The 25,063-nt window shown below is 39.7% G+C and overlaps 2 protein-coding genes and 1 long non-coding RNA gene across 12 annotated transcripts in view; 2 read left to right on the forward strand and 1 right to left on the reverse strand.

The window, feature by feature from the left end:
- CMC1 (C-X9-C motif containing 1) overlaps positions 1 to 20,261 on the forward strand; it is a 130,000-nt gene extending 109,739 nt beyond the window's left edge. For 7 of the 9 annotated variants that reach the window (XM_067753564.1, XM_067753560.1, XM_067753565.1 and 4 more), the window contains 2 exons: positions 16,751 to 16,841; positions 19,998 to 20,261. In XM_067753564.1, coding sequence (XP_067609665.1) covers positions 16,751 to 16,841; positions 19,998 to 20,118 — 212 coding nt within the window. In that variant the 3' untranslated portion in view covers positions 20,119 to 20,261. Of the gene's footprint in view, positions 1 to 11,584; positions 11,642 to 16,750; positions 16,842 to 19,997 lie in introns of all 9 variants that reach the window. The other 2 variants (XM_067753566.1, XM_067753559.1) reach the window with 1 other exon arrangement.
- LOC137232184 (uncharacterized) lies at positions 8,680 to 10,438 on the forward strand. The gene is made up of 3 exons (XR_010946899.1): positions 8,680 to 8,700; positions 10,183 to 10,292; positions 10,419 to 10,438. It is a non-coding gene; the product is annotated as an uncharacterized lncRNA (long non-coding RNA).
- A 2,415-nt stretch (positions 20,262 to 22,676) lies between the features above and the next one.
- Positions 22,677 to 25,063, reverse strand: part of AZI2 (5-azacytidine induced 2) — a 36,593-nt gene continuing 34,206 nt past the window's right edge. The window contains exon 8 of one of the 2 annotated variants that reach the window (XM_067753548.1): positions 22,677 to 24,799. In XM_067753548.1, the coding sequence (XP_067609649.1) occupies positions 24,384 to 24,799 (416 nt within the window). In that variant the 3' untranslated portion in view covers positions 22,677 to 24,383. The remainder of the gene's footprint in view (positions 24,800 to 25,063) is intronic. The other variant, XM_067753549.1, reaches the window with a different exon arrangement.

Here is a 25,063-nt window from a genome sequence, read left to right on the forward strand (position 1 = left end):
GAAAATACGCTTCAGTTGTAAGAAAATCCAACTGACATGTCTGTGTGGTTCAAGAAAAATAGGACAGAGTCTTTCATGAAAGTCAAGAATATTCTTTTGTGTCTGACATGCAGATGGTCCACCTCCCATGCTGCACAGGCAGCCCCAGCCTCAAATTCTACAAGTCTTTGGAGAGTGTCATATCTTAACAAATTTTGATTTTCATGCCCCTAGTTAGGGTCTATAAGTAACTTGTTTGGCTGTTTCTCATGGGATATGAGTTTTGGAAATATAAATTTCCAGGTTAATTTACATAGTTCTTTGGTTCCTCAAATTCTTTCCTATGACACGGTATCTAAGACACGAGAAAAGGTACACCTAAGGTAAGTAATACCTATGAATTATTTAGTACGTAGTAATGACCTACTTTGTGAGGTTTAAATATAATAGATAATATATACTTCATATATTTTATATAAAATCTTTCTAATATTTTACATATTATATATAACATAATATATATAATGAGCAATGTTTGACATGCCTTAAGTACTCTAAATCATATTGTTTTCAGTTCTAATAAATAGTACATTTAGCTGTGATTTTGCTTTGTTAAATGTATTGTTTAAAATTTGCAATTTTTCTGTCATTTTCATCTGAATTGTTGAGTTTGCTAACAAACAAAACAATACTTTCTGTTCAGTTAACCCAACAAATGGGCTTTCCTCTTCTCCCGTCTTGGATTTGAAGAGTGTTCAAGAGTGAAAGGGGAGGAGGATCTATCTCATGTTCTCTTTAGTTGTGTAAGTTACAGATGTGCCAGCCTTTTGTCATTTTAGGATTCACTCATTTTTACCCTGCTCAGTACATCCTGCTTTTTCTAGAAAAGTCATAAAAGTAATCTGGTTGTTTTTAGGTGTGTGCATGCTTTTTGGAGGTGGCTGTCATGGAAGGAGGATGACCTGAAAAGAACTGTTTCTTTTCTTTGCCCACCTTGTAAATATCTGTGCCGGAAACAAGACTCCCCTCCGAGAGCAATCAGTCTGTAATAAAAGCACATTCCTAACTATTTGAGATGATAAATAGTGAAGTTTGTTTTAAAGAAGTCAAGTTTACTTTATGTCAATTTTCTATTTGCCCTGTATAAGATATATTTAATTACTTTATTCCATCTCTGTGTTCAAATTAATCAGATTCTGACTACATATTGGTGCTCAAATTAGAATAATTCTTTAATCAACTGTGTCATCCATGCCATGGTAGACTAGAATAGAAAAGCTACTCTTGGCATATTGAAGACGTGCACATTTTATTTCTATTGTAATTTAAAAGTAAAATCAGAAATATTGATTTCTACTTGACTGGATTTAGTTTGAATATCAGTCTGATCTTAATCAGGTGAGAATTAATTGAGTTGGAGGTATTAGATATTCAGTGATGTTAAGCGAACCATGGTCAATCTAGAGAGAAGCTTTCTTTTGTACTGTGTTAGAATTATCAAATAGCTCATGCACCACCATGTTAAATCATCTTTCCATGTTCATCCTCTACTTGCTTGTCTCATTAAATGCACCACTAAATTCATTCTGTACCCAGTCTAATGTTTAAAGTAGCAAGCTAATAAATCACAATTTAATAGAAAATTAAAAGCATAATAATTTTGTCATAAGATGCTATTGTTGTCAGAATTTTCTAATGATATATTTTCTAGTACCTAATTTAAAAATCCAAGTGATAAAACCTCTGCTTTTCAAGTAATACCTGGGACTTAAAAAAAGAAATCTTAGCTTTACTCTTTTTTTTTTTAATATTCAACATTGCAAGAATCAAGTGAGCAATACAGAAAAATTTTAATGTTTATTTCCAGAAATAAAAATAGAGTATGTAACATTATATTGGTCTACGACATGGCATGGGCTTTTTATTTATTTTAAGAGTGTGATAGCAATATCATAAGTGTTGTGAAAATATAAATGGTGAGATAACACCTCCATAGGACTCTCCCTTAAGTAGTAAAATTGTAAAGTCTTTAAATAAACTGCAGCCAGAACGGAAAGGATGGATTTGCCTTGTTAAGTAGGGATACTACACTTATTAAATGCCTAATTAAATTTAGCATCACATGTCTTCTATTCTTTTTTTCCTCTTTAAAACTGAGAATTGGGACCGATTTATTAGCAAGGGAGCACGTGTTATCAGTGTCAGATTTCTTCCATTTTGGCGGTTGGTGTGACTGTGTTAAATTAAAATAAAACCAGGAGTGTGACTTTTGATGGTGTCATTTTACCTTGGACGACTGCTTCACTTGGCATTTGTGGGATGGAAATAGTTGGATCTCTGCAGCTCTATATTTTGCAAAAAGGAATGACCACATTTGTATTTGCGAACAGCTAGCATCTAATGAAATTAAGCCATCCAGGTAGAAGTATCCCTCGAGTGTGATGAACGGGGTGTTCTTGGTGAGAGAAAGAGGGGTCCCCACCCTGTTGTCGCTAAGCAGCAATTCCGGGAAAAGGGAAAAGGGTTGTTTAAGAAAAAAAATCAAGAGATGACCTTTCACTCTGCGCATCAAAGTCAAAGCTCCTTTCTCCCCTCTCCTCTACCCAAAGGTATTACTTTCTTCTCTTTCTTTTTTTTAAATTACATTTTGTAAGGTTGACACATGGACAAACTACCAAAATACAGTAGGAACGTGTTTCTGAAGTTCTCCCCACAGGCCCCAGGTTTCCTCCTAAGACCACCACCACCACCAGTCTCATATCCTCCCCCACAACCCACCCAGCCGTTCTGTGTTACACAAGCATCTGTCTGTATAGGTGCACATATGTACACATATGTGTGTGTGTGTGTCCTTGCTGTTTTCACTTTGAGTCTTGGAGATCATCCCCAATCAGTGCACTTTCTTTAGCAGCCAGATAGTGCTTTGTGGTTTAGTATTTCTACTCTGGCTGTTGGTGTGACTGTTAGATTAAAAGAAAGCTGATAAGTGGCTTTGAGTGGTGCCAAATGCTATTTTTTACGTATGTGAAGGTATTTTTTGCCTCAGCTAAGAGAACACAGGATGAGGAATGGCTAGTGATATGCCATTCTTTTAATGATTCTCTGCAAATGATTTTTGCTATGTATTTATTTATGTATTTATTTTCATTAAGAAAGACACAGCCTGGTGTGATGAATTGGGAGATTGGGACTGACATATATACACTTATATGTATAAAATGGATAACTAATAAGAATCTGCTGTATAAAAAAATAAAATTCAAAAATTCAAAAAAAAAGGCATAGCCATAGTAATTTTTATATTTTAGTTGTCTCCTGTGTTTGGATATGAAGAACTTACTGTCTTTTCAAATGCTGTGTCTTAAGGGAAATGCCAGGCTGTTTCAAATCCTTTTTTGGAGCAAAGCAAAGGTGTTAGATACATCAGTAAACTTGACAAACCAGCAGACTAGGAAGAGGGTGAGCAGGTTTTGTCAATAGTGTGGAAACTACATCCAACAAGGAGGGAGCAGTGTTCACATTGGTTCTGAGCCAGGAAAAGGAAGAGATAGGAATGCTATTGTCTGTAGTATTTGGTAGGAAGGCAGCAGCAGGAGACTTAACTCTAGTTTTCCAGGCTATAAATCCCCCTCTCCATGCACACACACACCCCAATGAAACTGGCTACCTTGTGCGATAAGGAGTTTTCTGTTCCCACAGTGTTTACACAGTGAGATGATTAGAAAGGACTTTCTGAATTGAGGAAGGGTTTATGGTTTTTAAGTCCTTCCTCCTCTGGCCATTTCCACCCCAGAACTCTAGAACAGGGTCCTTTCCTGGACCCTCCATGAGTGGTGGTGAATGGTCCCCATTGACCCATGCTTATCCCCAGAATAGTCTGTAAAGCCATCTCCTAGAATGGGAAGGTACAAAAGGCTGGTTTATTGCTTGCATTATTTGTGTTACTTATAGCATTGATACTGCTTCTGTGTAATCCTGCTTCTTATTAGGGGATGGCAAGGAAGCCCGGAAACCTCCATGTTCAGAAAGGGGCTGGCTTCCTTGTTGGTTGCTCTGATGGGTGTGTATTCCTGAATAGGTCTTTTAACTTTGGAGGCTGGGGGCAGGCAAAGAGGGAACATGTAGCAAAAATGTGTGGTGTAAACCAGACTCATTCATTTAATTTCTCTTGCTTTGTCACTTTCTAAATCCTCCCCCTCTGTCATTGTCAGTAATATGCATGGATTTTCTTATCAGGGGAGACTGAAAGCCTTTCTCACATGCAGGTTTTTTTAGGAGATGGGGTGATTTGGTGCTTTCCTTGGGCACACTAGGCTGTGCTAACGTCTGCCTTTCCAATTCTGATAGCACTTAGAATCCCAAGCACAGAATTTAGCATTTCATTGTCTACTGTTTGGAGAAGCCACTTTCTAATGTGTAAAATCCTTATTTGAAATATTTAAATATGTTTTATTTTATATATTTAAAAGTTTTATTTTAAATATTTAAAAGTTTTATTTTAAGTAGTTACAAGTTTTATTTTAAATATTTAAATATCTTTTATAGGCATTCTGGAAAAGGAGGTGTGGAGCCAGAGGGTGAGGTATCTGGTGTTATTTTATTTTAGGTGATTGCTCAGGAGCAAGAAATCAGAGCCATAAGCTGTATCTTTTTTTTTTTTTTTTTTTTTTCGCGGTACGTGGGCCTCTCACTGTTGTAGCCTCTCCCGTTGCGGAGCACAGGCTCCGGACGTGCAGGCTCAGTGGCCGTGGCTCACGGGCCCAGCCGCTCCGTGGCATGAGGGATCCTCCCGGACCGGGGCACGAACCCGTGTCCCCTGCATCGGCAGGCGGACTCTCAACCACTGCGCCACCAGGGAAGCCCTGTAGCTTTTTTTTTTTCCCTGTGGTGGTGACTGGAGGGGCTGAGCCATCCCCACTCACTTCCCGGTCCCAGTTGTGACCTCATGTGAGGTGACTGGTGGGGCTTACAGCTCTCCTGTGACCCTGGGGATTTCTGCTGGGTGTGGAGGATTTTCCTGTGTTCTGATTGTGGAAAGGAGTAAGTGGGATTCTATAGTCGTTACAAGTATTTTTCAGGAATTAAAGAGGCCTAGCTCCAGGCCAGTCCTTGCCACACTGTGTGTCTTGGAAATGTGTGACGTCACCTACTCAAAGCTCAGGTTTCCTTGTCTGGTAAATGAAGATAATAATAGTGCTTATCTGTTATTTGTAAAAATTCACGTGAGCTAATAAACATAAAGTACTCGTGTCTGGTGTATAATAAATAGTATATTTCAGTGGCCATTATTATTTTGATTTTATTCCTATTACTATTAACATCTTTAAATACCTTGCAAGAAAAAATCATGAAATCACATAGGAAATGGAAAAACAAAAAAAGGCCACCTGAAATAAGACAGTTTATTCTAATGGAGATATAGACCCGGCTCAGCATTAATGTATTATTGCCCTTTGTTCTCCATAAACAGAGATCATCTCGTTCCAAGTGCTACATACTAAGGGCTCCTGGTCGGAATCACATTTTATTCCCATTGAACTTCCATTCCAGTAAATGGAGATAAAGAATCTGAGCAGCTCATCACCAGCTGCCTGTCTGCGACTCACCTGAAGTACAGGGAACTAAACATGTCCAGGGCTGCCTTGTTCAAAATGGCAGCCACTATGCACATGTCACTTTAACTAACTTAATTAGAAAGAAAAATTCAGTTCCTCAGTTGCATCAGCCACATTTCAAGTGCTCAGTAGTCCCATGTGGCTAGTGGCTACACTATTGGAAAGTGCAGAGAACATTTGCATCATTGCAGGAAGTTTTACTGGACCATAGAAATATAACGTGAACTATATTTATAATTTTAAACTTATAGTAGCCACATTTTTTAAATGTGACATTACTTTTAAAAGGTAAAAGTAATTTAAATATTTTATTTAATCTATATAGTAAATAAATATTATCTACTTAACATGCAATCGATATAAAAACTATGAACAAGGTAGTTTATGTTACTTTTTCCATCCTAAGCTCCCACAATCCAGTATGTCTTTTATACCAACAGAACGCCAAAATTAGGAGTAGGCACATTTCAAACCTTGTTTGGTAGCCACGTGTGCAGGGTTTAGAGGGTTACAAACCCAAGTTTACCCAGTGAAGACACAACTGTTTGGTATTATTGAATTGCTTTGTGCATCTATCACTGTATTATAAACACATTGAAGTTAGGGACCCTATTTTGTAATTAATGAACACTTGATTAAAGAAATAACTGTCCTGGAAGTAAAAGTTGGAAATAAAAGCTATGTTTAATGCATCAGTGATAAGGAGCAATGATTTTTATTTGTTCTAATCCTCTCTCTGACCTTATGTGAATCAAAGATATTTCCGGACAGCAGAATTTCATAAGATGTTAACATAAAAACCAATAGGTGATTTTCACTCCTCATCTTAGCATTCAGCAATAATGACCATGCCTTCTTTTTTTTTTTTGCGGTATGCGGGCCTCTCACTGTTGTGGCCTCTCCCGTTGCGGAGCACAGGCTCCGGACGTGCAGGCTCAACAGCCATGGCTCACAGGCCCAGCCACTCCGCGGCATGTGGGATCTTCCCAGACCGGGGCATGAACCCGTGTCCCCTGCATCGGCAGGCGGACTCTCAACCACTGCGCCACCAGGGAAGCCTGACCATGCCTTCTTTAACCCAAACTGTCCCAGAAAAGATAGTCATTTGTGGATACCTTTTATTTATTTATTTTTATATTTAAAAATCATATTCAAAAAAATTTATGGAAGAACAAAGGGAGAGTGACCTTAGAAATTTTAATAATAATTAAACATAGCAAGTTCCAATTTTTATTCTGTTTCCCTGTTATGAAAGTTTAATACTTGAAATTCATATTCATAAAACTCGAAGTTTTATATACAATGTGTTTGAATGAAACTAATTCATTGTGGACCTGGAACACACCTATCTTGTCAGTATTGCTCCAGATTCCAACACACCTCCAGTCAGTCCCCCTGCACCAGCAATCCTTGTTCTTATACTTGCATCCATAAAATACGTTTTTGAAAACTTTGATTTTTTGGCTACTAATTTTTTTTGACGAGAGGATAGTCATGCTTTTTGCTCCATAATTTCAAATTTTTTTAGTTTTTTGACTTATACATCCCATAAATACTATTTCCTTCTAGTCATCTTTGTTCATAAGCCAGCCTTAGGCATTTGGGTCACATATACTTCAGCATAAAAGATGAGGGAGAACACTGCCGTGTGTCCCTAGCACGTGGGATGTACAGGTTCTTGTTACAGGACGCCATGTGCATGAGATGTCCCTCTTGTCAAATGACTGATGGGGTGAGTATGCCATATTTCCTTTTTGTCCTTCAAAGTATGTTATTTACTCATCAGGTCCTGATTTTGAGAAAGTTCACCTGGGATACTGTCATCTGAAGGTACTAGTCTGTGGTTGTGTTTATAGATCCATTTCACCACCATCATCAGAGTCTGGAGTGCTGCTTTCAGTTCTTCACATTCATCTTCTGATTCATCTAATACGTGGGAATCATCTTTTTGTCAGTTTTCTTTCTTCTACTATAGGCAGTGTATTAGTTTACTATCACTGCTGTAACAAATTAAAAACATTCAGTAACCTAAAACAGCACAGATTTGTCACATTACCGTCTGTAGTTCAGAAGTGTGACACAGGTCTTCCTGGGTTAACATCAAGATGTTGGCAGAGGGACTTCCCTGGTTGTCCAGTGGTGAAGAATCCGCCTTCCAATGCAGGGGACACAGGTTCAATCCCTAGTTGGGGAACTAAGATCCCACGTGCCGCGGTGCAACTAAGCCCGTGCCACACAACTACTGAGCTCGTGCGCCTCAACTAGAGAGCCCATGTGCTGCAAACTACAGAGCTCACGCACCCTGGAGCCTGCCTACCACAACTAGAGAAGAGAAAACCCGCATGCCACAACTAGAGAGAAGCCCGAGTGCCATGACGAAGAGCCCGCACGCTGCAGCTAAGACCCAGTGCAGCCAAAAACACAAAAAAAATAGAAAGTAAAAATAAATAAATAAATAATTTAAAAAAAAAAGATGTTGGCAGAGCTGCATTCCCTTCTGGAGGCTCTATGGGAACATCCATTTCTTTGCCTTTTTCAGTTTCTAGAGGCCTGTCTTAGCAGAGCTGCTCTAACAAAAATAACAAATGGAGGACTCATGAACAACAAAACTTCATTTCTCACAGCTTTAGAGGCTGGAAGTCCTAGAGTAGAGTGCCAGCACAGTTGGGTTCCTCTTCCGGGCTGCAGACCTTTGTGTCCTCACATGGTAGAGAGCAGAGAGCAAGCCAGCTCTCTCCCTTGACTCTTATCAGGACGTTAACCCCATTTATGAGGATACCACCCTCCAGACTGTATCTCATCCTAACTACCTCCCAAAGGCCCCACCTCCTAATATCATCATGTGGCAGGGTAGTGGGGGTGCAGTGGGGTTTCAACATATGGATTTTGTGGGGACACCAACATTCAGTCTGTTACAAGGCACCCAGTTTTTTGACTGGTGTTCCTCTTTTTCCATTGTTACAGCCAGCAGGATAACCTCCCTCTGACCCTGCCTCCATCATCACGTCTCTTCCTCTTCATCTGTGCCTCCCTCTTCAACTTTCCAGGACCCTTGTGATTACTTGGGCCCCACCTGGATAATCCAGGATAATCTCCTTATTTGAAGGTCAGCTGCTTAGTAACCTTAATTCCCCTTTGCCATGTAACCTAACATATTCACCAGTTCCAGGGATTAGGATTTGGACATTTTTAGGGGCTATTCTATCTAACGTAATCAGAAAGTGAAAAAAAAAATCTCAAATCTCAACTGTGTTCAAGGAAAGCAAAACCCAAAAGACTACTTTTATGTATTCATGAGTGATGATGTAATACATCAAGCAGTACAATAAGAAAACTGATAAAATAATGAAGGTTTATTTCACTGTGGCATCATTTTTCTAGGTGATTCTATCATTTTGTTTTCATATTATTTTAGCCTTTTTTAGCATAGTTGGGAATAATTGCTGAGTCATGATGAAATAAGTTCTAGGATAATATAGTAAAATGTTTCATTAAGATCATTAAGAGTCTATATTGTGTCTTAGCCTTACACAAAGATGCAATGAACCTATATGATAATTGCAAGATAGAAATGAGTTTTATTGTATTGCAAAATATGTTTTCTGTGATTTTATGGAAGGCCTCTAAGAAAAAATGAAAATCATGAACTATCTTTACAATATTGGTTAGAGCTACTCATGAAAGAAACTCAGAAATTAAAATTGGGTCCAGTGGACCCTGATCTCTATACAGAGGGTCAGTGTCTTGGTTCCTTTGCCTTCTGTGATGCCCCGAGGTCCTTCTGCCTTCCAGTCTCCTCTCTTTCTCTGCTTGACCCTTAAATATGGGCAGCCCAGTGGTTACCCAGGGCCTCTTTACTTTTCATTATTTTTAATAAGTTACTACTGTCAAAACAGTCTCTTCCAACTTGCCTCAGCCCTGTAGAGCTGAGTGCTTTCTGGAGAGTCCACTTGGATATTTCAAAGGTCCCCCAGCTGTTTGTGTCTGAAACTCGTCCTCGTCTGTTCCCCATCTCCCTCCACGGGCTGCAGCCAAAACAGAACAATGTCATATGTGTTTCTTTTCTGGTGTTTTTGAGTCATCAGACTGAGCCGTCTGCTCCCAGTGAAAAGTGCAGGCCAGTGGTCCCCAACCTTTTTTGGCACGAGGGACCGGTTTCGTGGAAGACAATTTTTCCATGGACTGGGGGGCAGTGGGGGGGTGGGGGTGGGGATGTGATGGTTCAGGTGGTGATGCGAGCAATGGGGAGCAGCAGATGAAGCTTTGCTCGCCCGCCCCGCTGCTCGCCGGCTGCTCACCTCCTGCTGTGAGGCCGGGTTTCTAACAGGCACGGCCCGGAGGTTGGGGACTCCTGGTGTAGGCATTATCCCTGACTCCTTGTCTGTTACCCCCTGAACTGATGCTTCTACTCCTCTGCCTTTTACCCCCTTGCCATCTCTTGCTCAGATTATTGTACTCACATCTTAACCAGTTTCCCTGTTATTCCCACTCCTGCCTCCCTGCCAGCTCTTCTAGTTCTCTGCAGAAGAAAATCTGATGGTGCCATTTCACTGTGTAAAACCCTTCTAAGGATTTCCATTCCCCTCAGGACAAAGCCTAAACATTGAGCACTGCCTGCTGGTCATAGTGGTACATGCCTGTCCTCCTCTACCTCCCATCCACCAGCTGACTCAGTGTAGATCATAGCTTGCAAGGATGGTAAGCCCCTCTTGGATGGGTTTGGAGTCCCAATTCTGTGCTTCCACAGCACCCTCCCTGCCTTCCCCTGTCTGAGTGGGTACCACACTCACCCGGTAGCACTTTTTAATTGTCTATCTTCCTCAGGGACTGTTGGTTCCCTCTGTCTTGTTCAGCGTGGAAACCACAGAACCTAGCATAGTGCTGGGCGTGTAGTAAGTACTTGGAAAATGTTTGTTGAATGAATGAATGACTGATATTTTATGAGCCTATGGGATAAGTACTGAAAGAATATTTGAAAAAAATTAAAATTTTAATTTATTGAATCAGTTAATAACTGTGAAAGCCTGAATTAACTCATTGGATAGTGCCTGGGTTGTAATGAGTACGATGTTAGCTATTATTGTTGTTGTTACTATTATGAGGCAGGAATGTAAGTGACTTTTTTCTTTTTCATTCTACTCTGAAAATTTAAGAAAAAAATAAATGATTTGGGATTAACATATATACACTACTATATTTAAGGTAGGTAACCAACAAGGACCTGTATAGCTACTGTACAGCACAGGGAACTCTACTCAGTACTCTGTAATAACCTGTATGGGAAAAGAATCTGAAAAGGAATGAATACATGTATATGTATAACTGATTCACTTTGCTGTACACCTGAAACTAACACAACATTGTAAATCAACTATATTCCAATATAAAAGAAAAAAGAAAAAAAAGAAAAAAATAAATGAAATATTTGCAGTTGGATCTCTTCTTAAACATTAAGGTGATGGCATGATTTGGTGATTTCCCACCTGCAGTATTTTTTTTTTTTTTTGCGGTACGCGGGCCTCTCCCTGTTGTGGCCTCTCCCGTTGCGGAGCACAGGCTCCGGACGCGCAGGCTCAGCAGCCATGGCTCACAGGCCCAGCCGCTCTGCAGCATGTGGGATCTTCCTGGACCGGGGCACAAACCCATGTCCCCTGCATCAGCAGGCGGACTGTCAACCGCTGTGCCACCAGGGAAGCCCCAGTAGTTTTGATTTACCTTTGGAAACAAACATTTTGAGGTGTGAGTGCAGTGAAGAAACCAGTGTTTCAGTGAATGTGTCTCATAAAAGATGAGGTGGCTTCTGCGTGTTATGTTTTCCATTGAAGGGTTAGTTTTATGGATCTCTTGAAAAATTGTCTATGGAATTTTGTTGTTGTTACAGTGTTTGCTGGCAGATACTCACTAATACACTTCTTGCAACTAAATTGAGCTTGTCCTAAGTAGCTTCTCACCCATTCTAGAATTATTTATAATATTTGGCTTTTTTGTAGGTTGGATTGGATTGAATTCTTTCCAGAAGCCATACTACTGGTATCATGGACTCAAAGGTTGTGAAGAGCTCTTACAGTTTCATTACTAAATTTTATAAACAAATGTATTCATAAAGTCAGAGCTGTTTACAAACTATTTCCCATGAGCTTCATGAAATACGTTGATTATATAGATAATGTGCTTTGTGGCCTGTGGCCATGGCTGCCCTCTCTGAGCAGCCATTAGGAGGGAGAGGACACATGCCTTGGTTCAGGTCTTCACCCCTGCACGAGACGCTGGTGAGCTCAGCACCCAGGGCCCTCTGCCTCCACAGCTTGAGGAGGCTCTGCACACAGGTCTTCACTTAGAAGATAGCTTCTCCTGGGAAAATTAGCTTTAGATTTCAATTTCTGTTATAAATCTAAAACTCACAGACACCTTTGTCTGAAGTGAAATCTTAAGAAAAGTTGACACCTACCTAGACTGTCCCCAAGTTGTATCATTTAAAAACCTCTTCTGATTCAGTAACTGGTCAACAGATCATTTATACATTGTATCAAGTACATCTCTGTTTTTATTATCTAGCTCACTATAAGGAAGCCGTTTTATGCGTAAGATTTCCAGTTGTAGAGTTGATTATATGTTTTGAATTTAGGGTGATTTAAAAATCTGCCTACTACATTTCTTTAATAAGCAAGACCTCCTAAATGTCTTTCCTTTAGATTAAATTGAAGTTCCAGATTTAAAAGTGAAACCATCAAGATGGTGGTGTAGTCATGGAAATATTACACAGAGCTTATATGTTAAAATTCTAAATTACGTTGGTACCCAAATAGAGCTCTGCTTTTTGTAATGCTGGAAACAAAATAGGTACTCTATAAGTACTTTACTGATTGAGGAAATAAAAGTACTAGAAAGTTAGAAGTAAGTGCTATGTCTAAAGATGGTTGTGTAAAAAATTCATAAGCTCAGGATTTTTTAGAAAATATAAGTTAGTGGAATCATAAAAGGAGTGGTTCTGGTCAGAGATATGAAACATTGGAATTACTTCTTTTAATATTGTATGTTTTTAAATTGTCATTTCTCATTGAATGCTTTAGTTCTACCTGTATGACTGCATTTGCAAAATAGTACGTTGCTTGAAACTGACTAAATGAAACGTGTGGAAGGTAAGCATTTCTGCTCCCACGCACAGCCTTGCCCTTCATCCTTGGCTTAATCAGGAAACCGTATTTTTGGCGGTTATTTAAATATTAAAATACATTCAGAAGTTCCATAAATTAAATGTGTGAAAAGCAATGAATTCCAAACCATTTCTTTCTCTTACTGCTTTTATATGGAGGTTCCCCAAGTTTTTTCTTATATAAACTGGAAATTATATGGACTTCTTGTATTTAATCACAGTATGATTGTTTTGCCCATTATCCTAGACTAATAGGAGACTTTATGTCTTTCTGTTTTCCCTAGCTTCACTTGATCCAAATTTTATCATGCCCACAGAATATTTTTACCCATAGTTTATTTGTTAAGTGGTTTCTTTCAGAGAAATGAGTGTTTACAGAAGAAGGATAGAATTTCATGTTCTTGATATTTTGAAGAAAGAAGTCTTGAGTGCTATCTTTAAGCACATTTCTTTAAAGTTTGGAATAACTTTTAATCATCTCTCTCACTGTTTATTGATATTTATTTGCATTACCTTAAGATATACGTAAGTGAATGAAAGTTCATTTTCATAGTCTTTAATGGTGAATAATTTATTTATATACAGGTATACAAGCTCTTTAACACTTAATATTGAGAGACAGAAGAGATTTAAATTGGGCTTGTTTCAGAATACCATCCTAGGAATCTGGCAACATCACTGATATATGAATGTTTGCTAATGTGGTTTGAAAGAAGGATCCTCATTAAAATCTTGTTGCTAAACAAGTGACAGAAACCTTACAAACAGCTTGAGGCTTCAGGCCAGTCACAGTTACTCCTGAAGAGATCTGGACAAGTGTGAAAATACAGAGACTGTGCCTTTATTGTAATCAGAACACATAAATGCTATCTGGAGTCAGGTCCCTACTTGAGGACATTTTTAGTCATATTAGGGAAAACAAATCTTAGCATATTTCAATGCCTAAGCCTTCTGTTGTGAATTTGTCAAGTGTAAAAGTATTGGGTGTGTTAAATTCAGAAAGTGTACTTTTGGTAATAGCCCTTGTATTCATGTTTTCCTGCAAGGGATTGGGGTTTGGTCAACTAGCATATGTTCATGAGGTAAAGTTCATGATGCTCATGACCTTTCTGTAGATGATACTTGAATGTGCTGGTTGATCCAGGTCTCTGAGTGATGGTGAGGCTGCGAAGAGTCAGCCCACGGTTTGTCACCACCATCTAACAGTCACTTCTGGATTAACTTTACGTTCACATTCCCTTTGAGGGTTGCTCCTGTCTTAATTCTTATTTAGGATCATAACCCTTGCCTCTAGAAAGGCAGGTCTTAACATCAGGCTGTATGAAGAGCAGTTCATATGTAGGGATGCTAATGGCTTTCCAGAGTGGAAGTTAGTGGACTTTTCAATAACCTTGTGGCCCCCCATTCAGGACCTTTGATGAGAACGAGCTGATTGTAAGTCTGCTCTGCCTTTTTGAGTCATAGGGGATCCTCATCAAAGGACACAGGAAGTCCCCTTGCTCTGATTTGGCCCACGTGCCCAGCTCATCAGTGAAGAGATGACAAGAACATGTGTAGTTGAGTGAAAAAGATGCCTGATTCGGTTCAGGACTCTGTAAACAGTGGCAGTTCTGAGACTGGTGAACAGCAAGCTGAAGGAGCCCATGCTCTGAGCTGGAGCATCCCTGCCCCGCTGTGTGTGACCAGACACGCACACCGTTTGAAGTCAGGTCCTCTCCCACATCAGCTGTCCTCACTCCCATCACCCCTCATCCTGCAGACTGTGCAGTGGACTTGGACGTCCGTGCCATAGGCCTCTTGGTCTGGCATACCCCTCGAAGGAGTTTCTTGTGCATTTACAAATCTCAATCATTTTCAGTTTCCTTGTGGTTTAAAATTTCACTTTTGTTACATATTTTGTGTCTTCATGGAGACTCCTGAAATTACCTGCTTGCTTTAAGATGATTATAAATTTTATTTCTTAGTAGCTGAAAGGGTAATACAGAGCTCAAGAAAAGAGGGGAATCCTGATAATTTTGTACTAAAAGAGTTATAAAAGCTATTCTCCAGCTTCTCTGTGAGGATGATGTCATATTTTAAGGTCTGACATGGACATGGTTGGTTACAGACTGGAGGCGGCTGGGGCTGGGACTAGAGCCCCCAGTGGGTAGGAGAAGGACCAGAAGAGTTCAGGAGAGTTGCTGCCCAAGCAGGGGAACCCCATACACTGTCCTGAGGAGGGACCTGGTCTGACCCAAAGCAGACCCAGTAGAGAAGCAGAGGGCCCCACTGTGGCTGGCCTCTGGCACCTGGGTTTTCTGGGTTGGTGGTCCTGAGAAGGCAGGATGCCAAGGGGCCAGTACAATTTAAAAGGGAAACTACCAGAATGGAAATGTGATAGAAAGCCGTTTGGATTTTCTGGGGCATTTCAGAGTTGACTCAGGAATGGGATGGGAGCCCTATTATCAGAAGTGAAGGACCATGGCAGGTTGTGTGAAAGAAAGAGGGTAAATTGATGCCATCAGAAGACACACAGAAACTGGCCCCCAGAGGCCTGTGTCTGGGCACAACTCCCCTTTTACTCTTCCTATTCATTTCTTCTAGAATATACTCTTTTTTTTTTTTAAATTGAAGTATAGTTGATTTACAATGTGTTAACTTCTGCTGTACAGCAAAGTGATTCAGTTATACATATATATACATTCTTTTTTTAATATTCTTTTCCATTATGGTTTATCACAGGATTTTGAATATAGTTCTCTGTGTTATACAGTAGAACCTTGTTGTTCATCCATAGAATATACTCTTTTTCTCTGTAGGGAGACCTTGGAGATGCTGCAGGTTTGGTTTCAGACCACTACAATACAGTAAATATCATAATAGAGTGAGTCACACGAATTCTTTGGTCTCCTGGTGCATTTAAAAGTTATGTTCACACTATATTAAAGTGTGCCTTATGTCCAAAAAAAGAATGTACATGCCTTAACTAAACAATAGTTTATTGCTAAAAAATGCTAACCATCATTTGAGCCTTCAGCGAGTCGTAATCTTTTTGCTGATGGAGGATCTGGCTTTGATGTTGGTGGCTGCTGACTGATCAGGGTGGGGTTGCTGAAGGTTGGGGTGAATTTCTTAAAATAAGACAACAATGAAGTTTGTTGCATCGAAGGACTCTTCCTTTCATGAATGATTGCTCTGCAGCCTGCAGTGCTGTGTGATAGCATTTTGCCCACAGTAGAACTGCTTTCAAAACTGGAGTTAGTCCCCTCAAACCCTGCTGCTGCCTTATCAACTAAGTTTATATAATATTCTAAGTCCTTTGTTGTCATTTCAACAAGTTTTATAGCATCTTCACCAGGAGTAGATTCCATCTCAAGACCACTGTCTTTGCTCATCCATAAGAAGCGACTTCCCCTCTGTTCAAGTCTTATCAGGAGATGCAGCAATTCAGTCCCATCTTCAGGCTCCACTTCCAATTCCAGTTCTCTCGCTATCTTCTCTGTGTTGGCAGTTACAATAGTAACATCAAAGATCACTGATCACAGGTCACCGTAACAATTATATTAATACTGAAAAAGTTTGAAATATTTCAAGAATTATCAAAATATGACACAGAGACATGAAGTGAGGAAATGCTGTTGGAAAAATGGTGCCGATAGACTTGCTCAAAGGAGTGTTGCCACAAACCTTCAATTTGTAAAAAAAAAAATGCAGTGTCTGCACAGTAGTAAAATGCAGTACAATGAAGTATGTCTGAATTAGAAATCCTACTTACTCTCTACATTCTGCCTCTGTGAAGTCCCTTCACTCTTCACCTCAGAGGTCTCCTCTCCCCCTTTCAAATCTACAGAGTAAAGGACTTTTATTCTGCCTTTTATCCATGTACACGTCTTTCGTGGAGCATGTTCTGTGAGCCAAGTACAGTCTAGGTAATAGATGTTAAATGAGTGAATATTTTAGAGCTGTTAACAATTACAGTGATGTAATTACAGGTCATTTTTTTCTTCCAAATTTTTTATTTCAGATTTCACTAAATGTTGCAAGGACTCTGGAATCCTTATGGTAGTAAAATGCCGCAAAGAAAATTCTGCATTGAAAGAATGTCTAACTGCTTAGTAAGTAGTTACCTCAGCGTTTGTGCTCCTGTGTATATGTGTGTGTGTAGTCTGTGTAGTAGATAAGAGTATGTTATTTAACTCATTACATGTAATCTCTACTTCTCCCCACCAAATTTGTCATATAGTTGGCTGAGTCTAAAATTTTAATTTGTTAAAGATTCTTCTAAGAAAAACGATACAACATATTTATGAAGGGTCTTTTCAAGTTTTGTGTGTTTGTCAGCATTTTATCTGATTAAAATACAAGATTTTTCATATGATTTAATAAATTCCTTTTCATGAACAGAAAATAGAATATATTATGTTTATCTCTTCTAATGAAAAGGTACTTTTGCCAGCCTTGGGATCTTTTGGACTAATGTAATTTAACTTCTAGGAGAGTTGCAATAAATCAAATGAAGGCTACAAAGGTAAATTTAGATTTTTGAAGTTAAATTACTTTGAAAAATAATTCTTAAATATCATGTTCACTGATATTCTGTTGTAGTTCCTTGAATCTTAAAGTAAAAATATGCAGAGGCCTTTGAATGCAGCTGCTTTCTGCTCATCTCCCCACATGTTTTATCACCCACATTATTGACAGGCAGTGTTGTGGATACAGTGCTTTAGTGAGTAGGGAGTTGGTAGTTGTCCGTGAGATCTTAGTTTTGGCGAACCCTTACTTCCTTCTGTACTCTGCTCCCCTAGCCTGTGAAGCATCTGTGTCAGGATTGTTTGATACTTCTTAGGCAATTACATAAAATGTGGTGATTATCTGAATCTTAAATTGTTTTCTTTTTTGATAACAAATAATGTACACATGAATTTATAGACTCTTTTAGAATACTGAACCTCTACATTTATAGATAAGGAAACATACTCCAAGTCCGCATGTCTTTGCTCAAGTCAATAAACAATTCTAATAGCTGCTCTTTTTTATGAGCCCAGACCTGCACTAAGTGTTTAACTGTGGAGAAGTAAGAGTTCTGGTCCCTAGAGCTGCCAAGAGATGTTGAATGAATAGATGAACCTCTTTCACATTTGTGTGACTGAATTTGTTAAATTCCCTTTTGTACATTGATTGAAAGATTTTGACACCTTGGTTTCAGTCATCATATCATAGGGACTCATTATTCTTAGTTGGGACAGGGCAGCACTGGAGCCAGGAGCAGGGACCATGGGGAAGGCAGCGAGCTGGTGTCTCCTGGGTCCCCCGGGGCGTAGCTCCCCCTGCAACCCGTGCAGGGTCCTCACTGTCAGGTGGGGTGATTCTTCCTCACGTGGAAACACGTCACCCCAGCGCTGGCACATAGGAGATACTATGTACTCAGTAATTGTTAGCTCTTTTTAAAAGTTTGTCTGTGTTATTTGTTAGCTTTTGTTATCTGGATATTAATCATTGGCATATCCTGCCATCTGTCGCGCCCCCTAGAGATGGAGAAGATAACAGGTCCCAGTCCATCCTGGGGTGCAGGGGGAGGCTGTAACTGCTTAGAAGAGAGGGGAGCAAACCAAGAGGAGTGACTGACATTTGTGGGAAAGAAATGAGAGCTATTAGGAAGAATTCTACTTGACCTCAAGTCTCAACATACTCTAAGAAATACTGCTTTTTTGTCTTTGCTTGAGTGGGGGCTCTGCTTTACTTACTGTCAACATTCCATGGGTGGAGCCACTACCCTCTCTCATCTCCGCCTGGTGACACCCTGAGTCAGTTTTGTGTTCTATTATTTCTCCCCGTCTCTTCTCACTCATCCTTCAGTAAACTGCAGTCTGGCTTCTGCCCTCACGACACTGGAACTGCTCTTCTGGGAGGTTCCATCTTTTCTCTGATACTTGACCCCTCTCTGGAAGCCCCTGGAAGTCCCTTCCATCTGGCTTCCCTCTTTAAGCTCTTTCCTGTCTCCTCGGCATCTCTACCTATTTCTTCTCCACCTTTTCTTCCTTAACCTCTTCCTTAAAGCTGGTTCCCCAGGTTCTCTTCTCCGTTTTAAATCTGAGAAAGCTCAGTTTGCACCTGTGGAATTCAGCTGCTTCCTATGGGTCATGGCATGTCTCCACTTCCCTCTGCTGGTCCGAAACCGAACTGAGCTCCTTTGACTCCTGCCTCGTGTCTTTGTGAATTATAGTTGTCTTGGATCTAGAATCTTCCTGATCTCCTGTTGATTTCATCTCCTCATTCTCCCCCAGATCCACTTCATCCTTTTCATCAGAACTGTGCTTCCTTTGGCTTAGGTCCTCCTCATTTCTTGTCTGGATTATTGTAATAGCTTATTTATTGGACACCCTTGCTGCCCACCTTTAGCCTATCTGCCACATGCTGTCAGATTCATCTAAGGCAGTGGTCCCAACCTTTTTGGCACGAGGGACCAGTTTCGTGGAAGAGTTTTTCCACGGTGGGGGCGGGGAGGGGATGGTTCAGGCGGTAATGCGAGCGATGGGGAGCGGCAGATGAAGCTTTGCTCCTTGCCCGTCACTTACCTCCTGCTGTGCAGCCCAGTTCCTAACAGGCCGCAGACCAGTACCGGTCCGTGGCCCAGGGGTTGGGGGCCCCCAATCTAAGGCACAGAACTGATCTTACAGTTGCTTTGTGAACAGTGCCCGTTCAGGGTAGATTTGACTTCTCAGTGGGGCATGAATGGATCGCCATGATTTGGCCCTCCCCATTCCAGCATCTCATGCCCTTTCTCCTGCACATGATCTGCTATGGTGGTACTAATCTACTTGTCCTTCTTCATGCATCACAGTTTTTCCTCATCTGTGGGATTTTCCACATGTGCCTTCTATGTGGGTTTCTGTTGGTCCTTCAAAATGCAACTCAAACGTCTCCCCCTGACAGCTCCCCTTTTTCCACTCTGCCTCATGTTTCGGGCCACAACTGCCGTAGTACTTTGTGTACATAATTGTGATGCAGTCTTGTCTGCTCTCATGGATCCCTGAGGATGGGTGCCCTGACTTCCCATTGTCCTATCCTGGGACATTGGTATTCAAAAAAGAACCATTAGGTCTTTTTTTTCTTTAATTTGGTAGCCTAATGTTTACAATGAATTTATGACCATTACTAAAAACCTGCTTCTAAAGATTGTGCCTGATGAACCGGATGTCTGAATTTATTGTTAAAATAAGCTTATATGCTTACAAAGTGATTCCCTTTAAAAGATTTTCATTTTTTCATAGCTATAATGATCCAGCCTTTTATGAAGAATGCAAAATGGAATACCTGAAGGAAAGGGAAGAATTCAGAAAAACTGGAATTCCTACCAAAAAAAGGCTGCAGAAGCTTCCCACAAGCATGTAGGCAAATATTCAAATGATACTCAGTAACGCCAATGTTCATGGAAATCACAGTCACCTGAAATGATGGACTCAAAGAAGTGTCTGCTTTATCCTTAATTATGGAAATAATTTTATCTGAAATAAAGGTTTTTCTTAAACTTCAAAGTTGAGTTTATTGAATGGGATAGGAGTAAGTGGGGAATTGGCACATGGTTTACCTGGGCATAATGGGTTTATCCTTAATTATGGAAATAATTTTATCTAAAATATATTTTTTTAAACTTCAAAGTTGAGTTTATTGAATGGCATAGGAATAAGCAGGGAAATGGGACATGGTTTGCCTGGGTTGTAATGGGGTTTTTCATATAGAGAACAGCTATAGTTCTCTAACAGTGATACCAGTCTTTAGGTTTCCACATGAATCTTACTCATCAATCTATAGACTAATCATGGGACCAGAAGTAACTAAAGGAAAGCAGGAATGGAAGCCTTCAAAGGAGTTAATAACTTGGCAGTATAGCAGGATGGTCATGAACCTGGCTCCACCACTGAGGATTAACTGAGTAGGGAAGTAGAGTATGTACTTGGACATACTTGGAGTCTTGGACATGGTAAATGCGCTTTAATGGTTATTAGTAGAAGTAAAGGCTTATTTGGAAACATAGATGAGATAAGTGCTTGTACATGAATTAGTTTTACTTACATCTTTAATAGAAAATTTCCTAAAATGTAGTGGCATTCCTTGACCTGTTAATTCTGCTACTGAAAATATTTTAATCTTTTAAAAAGTCTTCTTGGGCTTCCCTGGTGGTGCAGTGGTTGGGAGTCCGCCTGCCGATGCAGGGGACGCGTGTTCATGCCCCGGTCCGGGAGGATCCCGCATGCCGCGGAGCGGCTGGGCCCGTGGGCCATGGCCGCTGAGCCTGCGCGTCCGGAGCCTGTGCTCCGCAACGGGAGAGGCCACAGCGGTGAGAGGCCCGCGTACCGCAAAAAAAAAAAAAAAAAAAAAGTCTTCTTTATAAGGATGAATGACCATTTTGTAACATAGTAGTGGTTTCAGGAACTAGTGTAAAAAATTTCTGTCCTGATGTAATAATTTGATCCCAGATTCAGCTTTTATATTAAAAGTTGCTTTTTTTCCTATGAGCTGTTAACTCTTCACCATAGCCATTGCAACTAGTTTCCAGGTAAGTAAAATTTTTATGTATTTACATAGTTTTTATTAAAATCACAAATAGAAATTCCTGCCTACTAGGACAAGATTTAACTGAGCCCATCGAGTTAAAAGTAAATAGGACCCTAAAGAACCATGCGATGTTCAAGTTCCACACTTTGCTCTTGAGTAGACCACTCAAAGGAACTACTTGACTCTTACTTGAAACCCAGAGAGACCACATTTTCCAGGTATACAGATCAAAAGGAGGGAGACAACAGGAGCAGACAAGCAAAGCAGATACAGCCACAGAGACCACATGGCATGGGGGTAAACAAGCCCATGCTCCTCTGGGGGCCTTTTGATTTCCTAGAGCACAGGAATTAGTTTGTTTTCAATGACTTAAGTGAGGAAAGGGCAAAATGGTTACTTTAAAAAGCTACTAAAAATATACAACTTGTGGTTATTTTATAATTATTTTAATTAGAATTAGAGGGGCCAGCTTCATTTTTATGTGGAAAATTCATCTATGTAGATGTTGCTTCCCCACAAGTGCTAGACAGACTAGGTTATAGAGTATAAAAATGTCCACTGCATGCATGGTACTCTGGGGAATCCGTCCCCGTCCACTCGGCTCTTCCTCTGGCTGGCACCCCTGCACCTCTGCTGACCCTCTCCTGTTCAGTTACAGGCCACAGATCTTCTACCCGTACGATCTGCCTTCTCCAGACAGCGTTTCTGCATGAGACCATGACTGTTTTCACAGGATTCAGTCCTTTAGTGCTTGAAGCCTGAACTCTCCCCTCTACTTTGGTTCTTGTGTTCCACAGAGGTACATCCCTGCTCTAGTTATGAATTAGGTTCCACTTTAGCAGAACCTCAGTTTCCTTTTAGAGAAGATGTAACTTGTATTTTAGCTAATGGGGAGGATTGAGAGGCTTTTGTTGTTGTTATCCGTGTTCTTTTCACTCTGTTGAGTTATGGATGTGCGGAATTGGGTTATCCTTATGAAAATCTGGAGGTTAAAGAAATTTTCAAGGGAAGTCCTTTGGAGCAAGCTTCAACTAGTATGAAACAAGTCAACAAAATTTTCCATTTTAAATAAGCTACAGATGGGCCATTCTCTCACTTCTCTTTGAATCTCACCAATAACAGAAATGATCATAAAATACATTTAAAAATTTATGACTGGGAAAATTTCTTTTGGTTACCCTTTCCTAAATAGTTTTACATCATTTGTTTAGCACTCTAAACTGTCAAGAACATCTAGCATACCTGTTTGATAGCTACCCTATTGTTTAGATGCAAAAGCATTGTCTCCATTCAGAAGTTGGTTTAACAAGACAAATGTCTGTTACATGAATCAGATTAACAACCTATAATTAGTACATGACCCTGGAATATTTAGGCAAGGACAATATTTCCACTTCAATTTCAAACAAAAATAATTTATTTTAAGTAATGTCTTGGCATTGTTCAAAACATTAATCAAGCCATTATGTCATATGACTTATTTTCTTTACAAAGGAAAATGCTCCATCTTGGTTTTAAAAAAGGCAAACCAGTAAGCTACATTAGAGATTAGATATAATGTACAGCCTATGCAGCCACATGACAAATAGTTTCTGCTGCTTTGTTATTACACAGGTAGTTGCTTCCTTCAGCTAAAGCCTGGGGTCTTGTATTTGTTTTATGCATACTGGGTTTTGTTCTATTACTTGGCAGGAGATTGTACTCCCTCGAGTCAGCTGTGTTCATTGGTCAGAATAAATTCCAGCATCTGACACCAACTCCATTAATCACAGACAAGCCTGAATAAGTGAGTAAGATAATAGAAAGACAAATATCTGGTGAATGGTGAACACTGTTTATATATGTATGCTATTCAGTTAATGTAGAAGAGATTTGAAATATTCTTTTGAGTCCAAGGTGTTTGCAACTGTCTATCAAAAAGGATAAAGGCCTTCTACATGAAACGCTTTATCTCAGGCAAAAGATGTAGGAACGGAGACATATATTACTAATATTCTTAATACCACCACCCTGAAAGAATACAGAGAAATTTCCATATGAAGCTATCCTTGTTACTTGTTATAAATGATTGATAGGCTCTTAGAATCAAAGCATTGGGGGACATTTCATGATTATACTATTATCATATATCAATACAGCACAGAATTTGGTTTCTAGGATTCTAATTAATTAAAAACCACTTTCTCAGTAAGTAAAATCATTACATTTCAAAACAAAGTTTAACCAGTTAATAAGCTGCTCTACGTAACAAGCAGGTGTAGACCCTTTGAAGAAAACGGCTTTATACAGTTACACACCCATTGGGATTTTCACTATAGCACTGAAGGACAGATTAGACTGAAGCCTTTGTGATACTATTCCTACTTCTAACTGGATAATGTATATGACTGTAATAGTTTATTCACACACCACATAGTTTTTCAACTATTTCATCACTTTTTTTCAATTAAGACTTGAGGGATGTACCAGGACAGAGTTGGCTTCAATGAGCAGATTTCAAGTCTTAAAATCCAAATTGTACTTTAAATTTTATCAACATCGTGATCATAAAATGACTTTAAATCTTATACTTTGAGACACAATACCACATATAGATGCAATAACCCAGATAATATTGTTCCACTGTAATTTCCTTATCCTTACGCATTATAAGGTCAGCAGAAATATAACCTAAGTCACATTGCCATTTCACTCCTTTATGCAACTTAAAGCAACTTAACATGCTTTTTCTCTGATACAATGGTCTCCTTTATTTTTATGAGTTAGGCATTTCACATGCTTTGTAAAACCGTGTCTGAAAACTTTCAATTCCATTCTTCATGTGATGGGCAGAAATGTACAATTATCATCAAAGGTAGAGTTGTCATTGTGAAACACCTTAGGTTTATTAATTAGTAACACATATCTGATTCTTAGCCGGAGGGTGTTCTTTCACACTGAAAAATCAACTACATAATAGGGTACATTATGTGCAAATGTAAATACTGAAGAACTCTGCAAAAGTTTAATCAAAATCTGCTTTCAGTTTGTTAATGATTTCCCAAGAAAACCACTGAGGGAGATACAGCAACCTTGTGAGAACGTCATAAATCTCTTCATAATTAATTTTTATAATGGCAGTTTTGATTATGTTGTTGATCCAAGTAATGCAGTGGTGGCAGGTTGGGTAAAGGCAAAGGTTTATTTTTAGTTTCCCCAAATGTTGTCTCACTTGATTTAGGAGGGCTTGGGAATACCCAAGAATTATCTTCCAGAGAATTTCTGCCATAAGAATTGTGTTCCTGAAAGTTTGTGCCATCGTGAGGAATGGATCGCTCATGATCTGTCCATGACTGGAGAGCTGCTTTCTCTGATAAAACCTTTGCATCTCCTGGTAAAGGGGAAGACGTGGCATGACAAAGAGTTTTGCTGTTTGGTGAGAGAGGGGCCTGTCTTTTGTATGTTGCAGTAAAATTCATCAAGTGCAGCTTTGTGCTGTCTTTCCCAAGGTCTTCCATGCATCCTGCTGGGGCACAAGCTGAAAAGAAAGCACAGGCTAAGCATCAGCTGTCCTGGTATTTATGATCATAAAACAGTAAACAAACACTTTGTTAATTTGGTTGATTCTAGAACTGGAAATGGACATTTCCAAGTTAGTGCGATCACTGTGGCAGTGTGAGTTGAAGTTGACAGATGATCTCAGTTCTAATCCTGGATCCGCTATTTACTGACAGGGTGACACTTGACTGCTCCAGGTGTCACTTCTCTCGTCTGCAAAATGGACACAGGAATCTTGTCTCGC

This window comes from Pseudorca crassidens, chromosome 10 (genome assembly GCF_039906515.1).
Source record: "Pseudorca crassidens isolate mPseCra1 chromosome 10, mPseCra1.hap1, whole genome shotgun sequence".
NCBI classification, from domain to species: Eukaryota; Metazoa; Chordata; class Mammalia; order Artiodactyla; family Delphinidae; genus Pseudorca; species Pseudorca crassidens.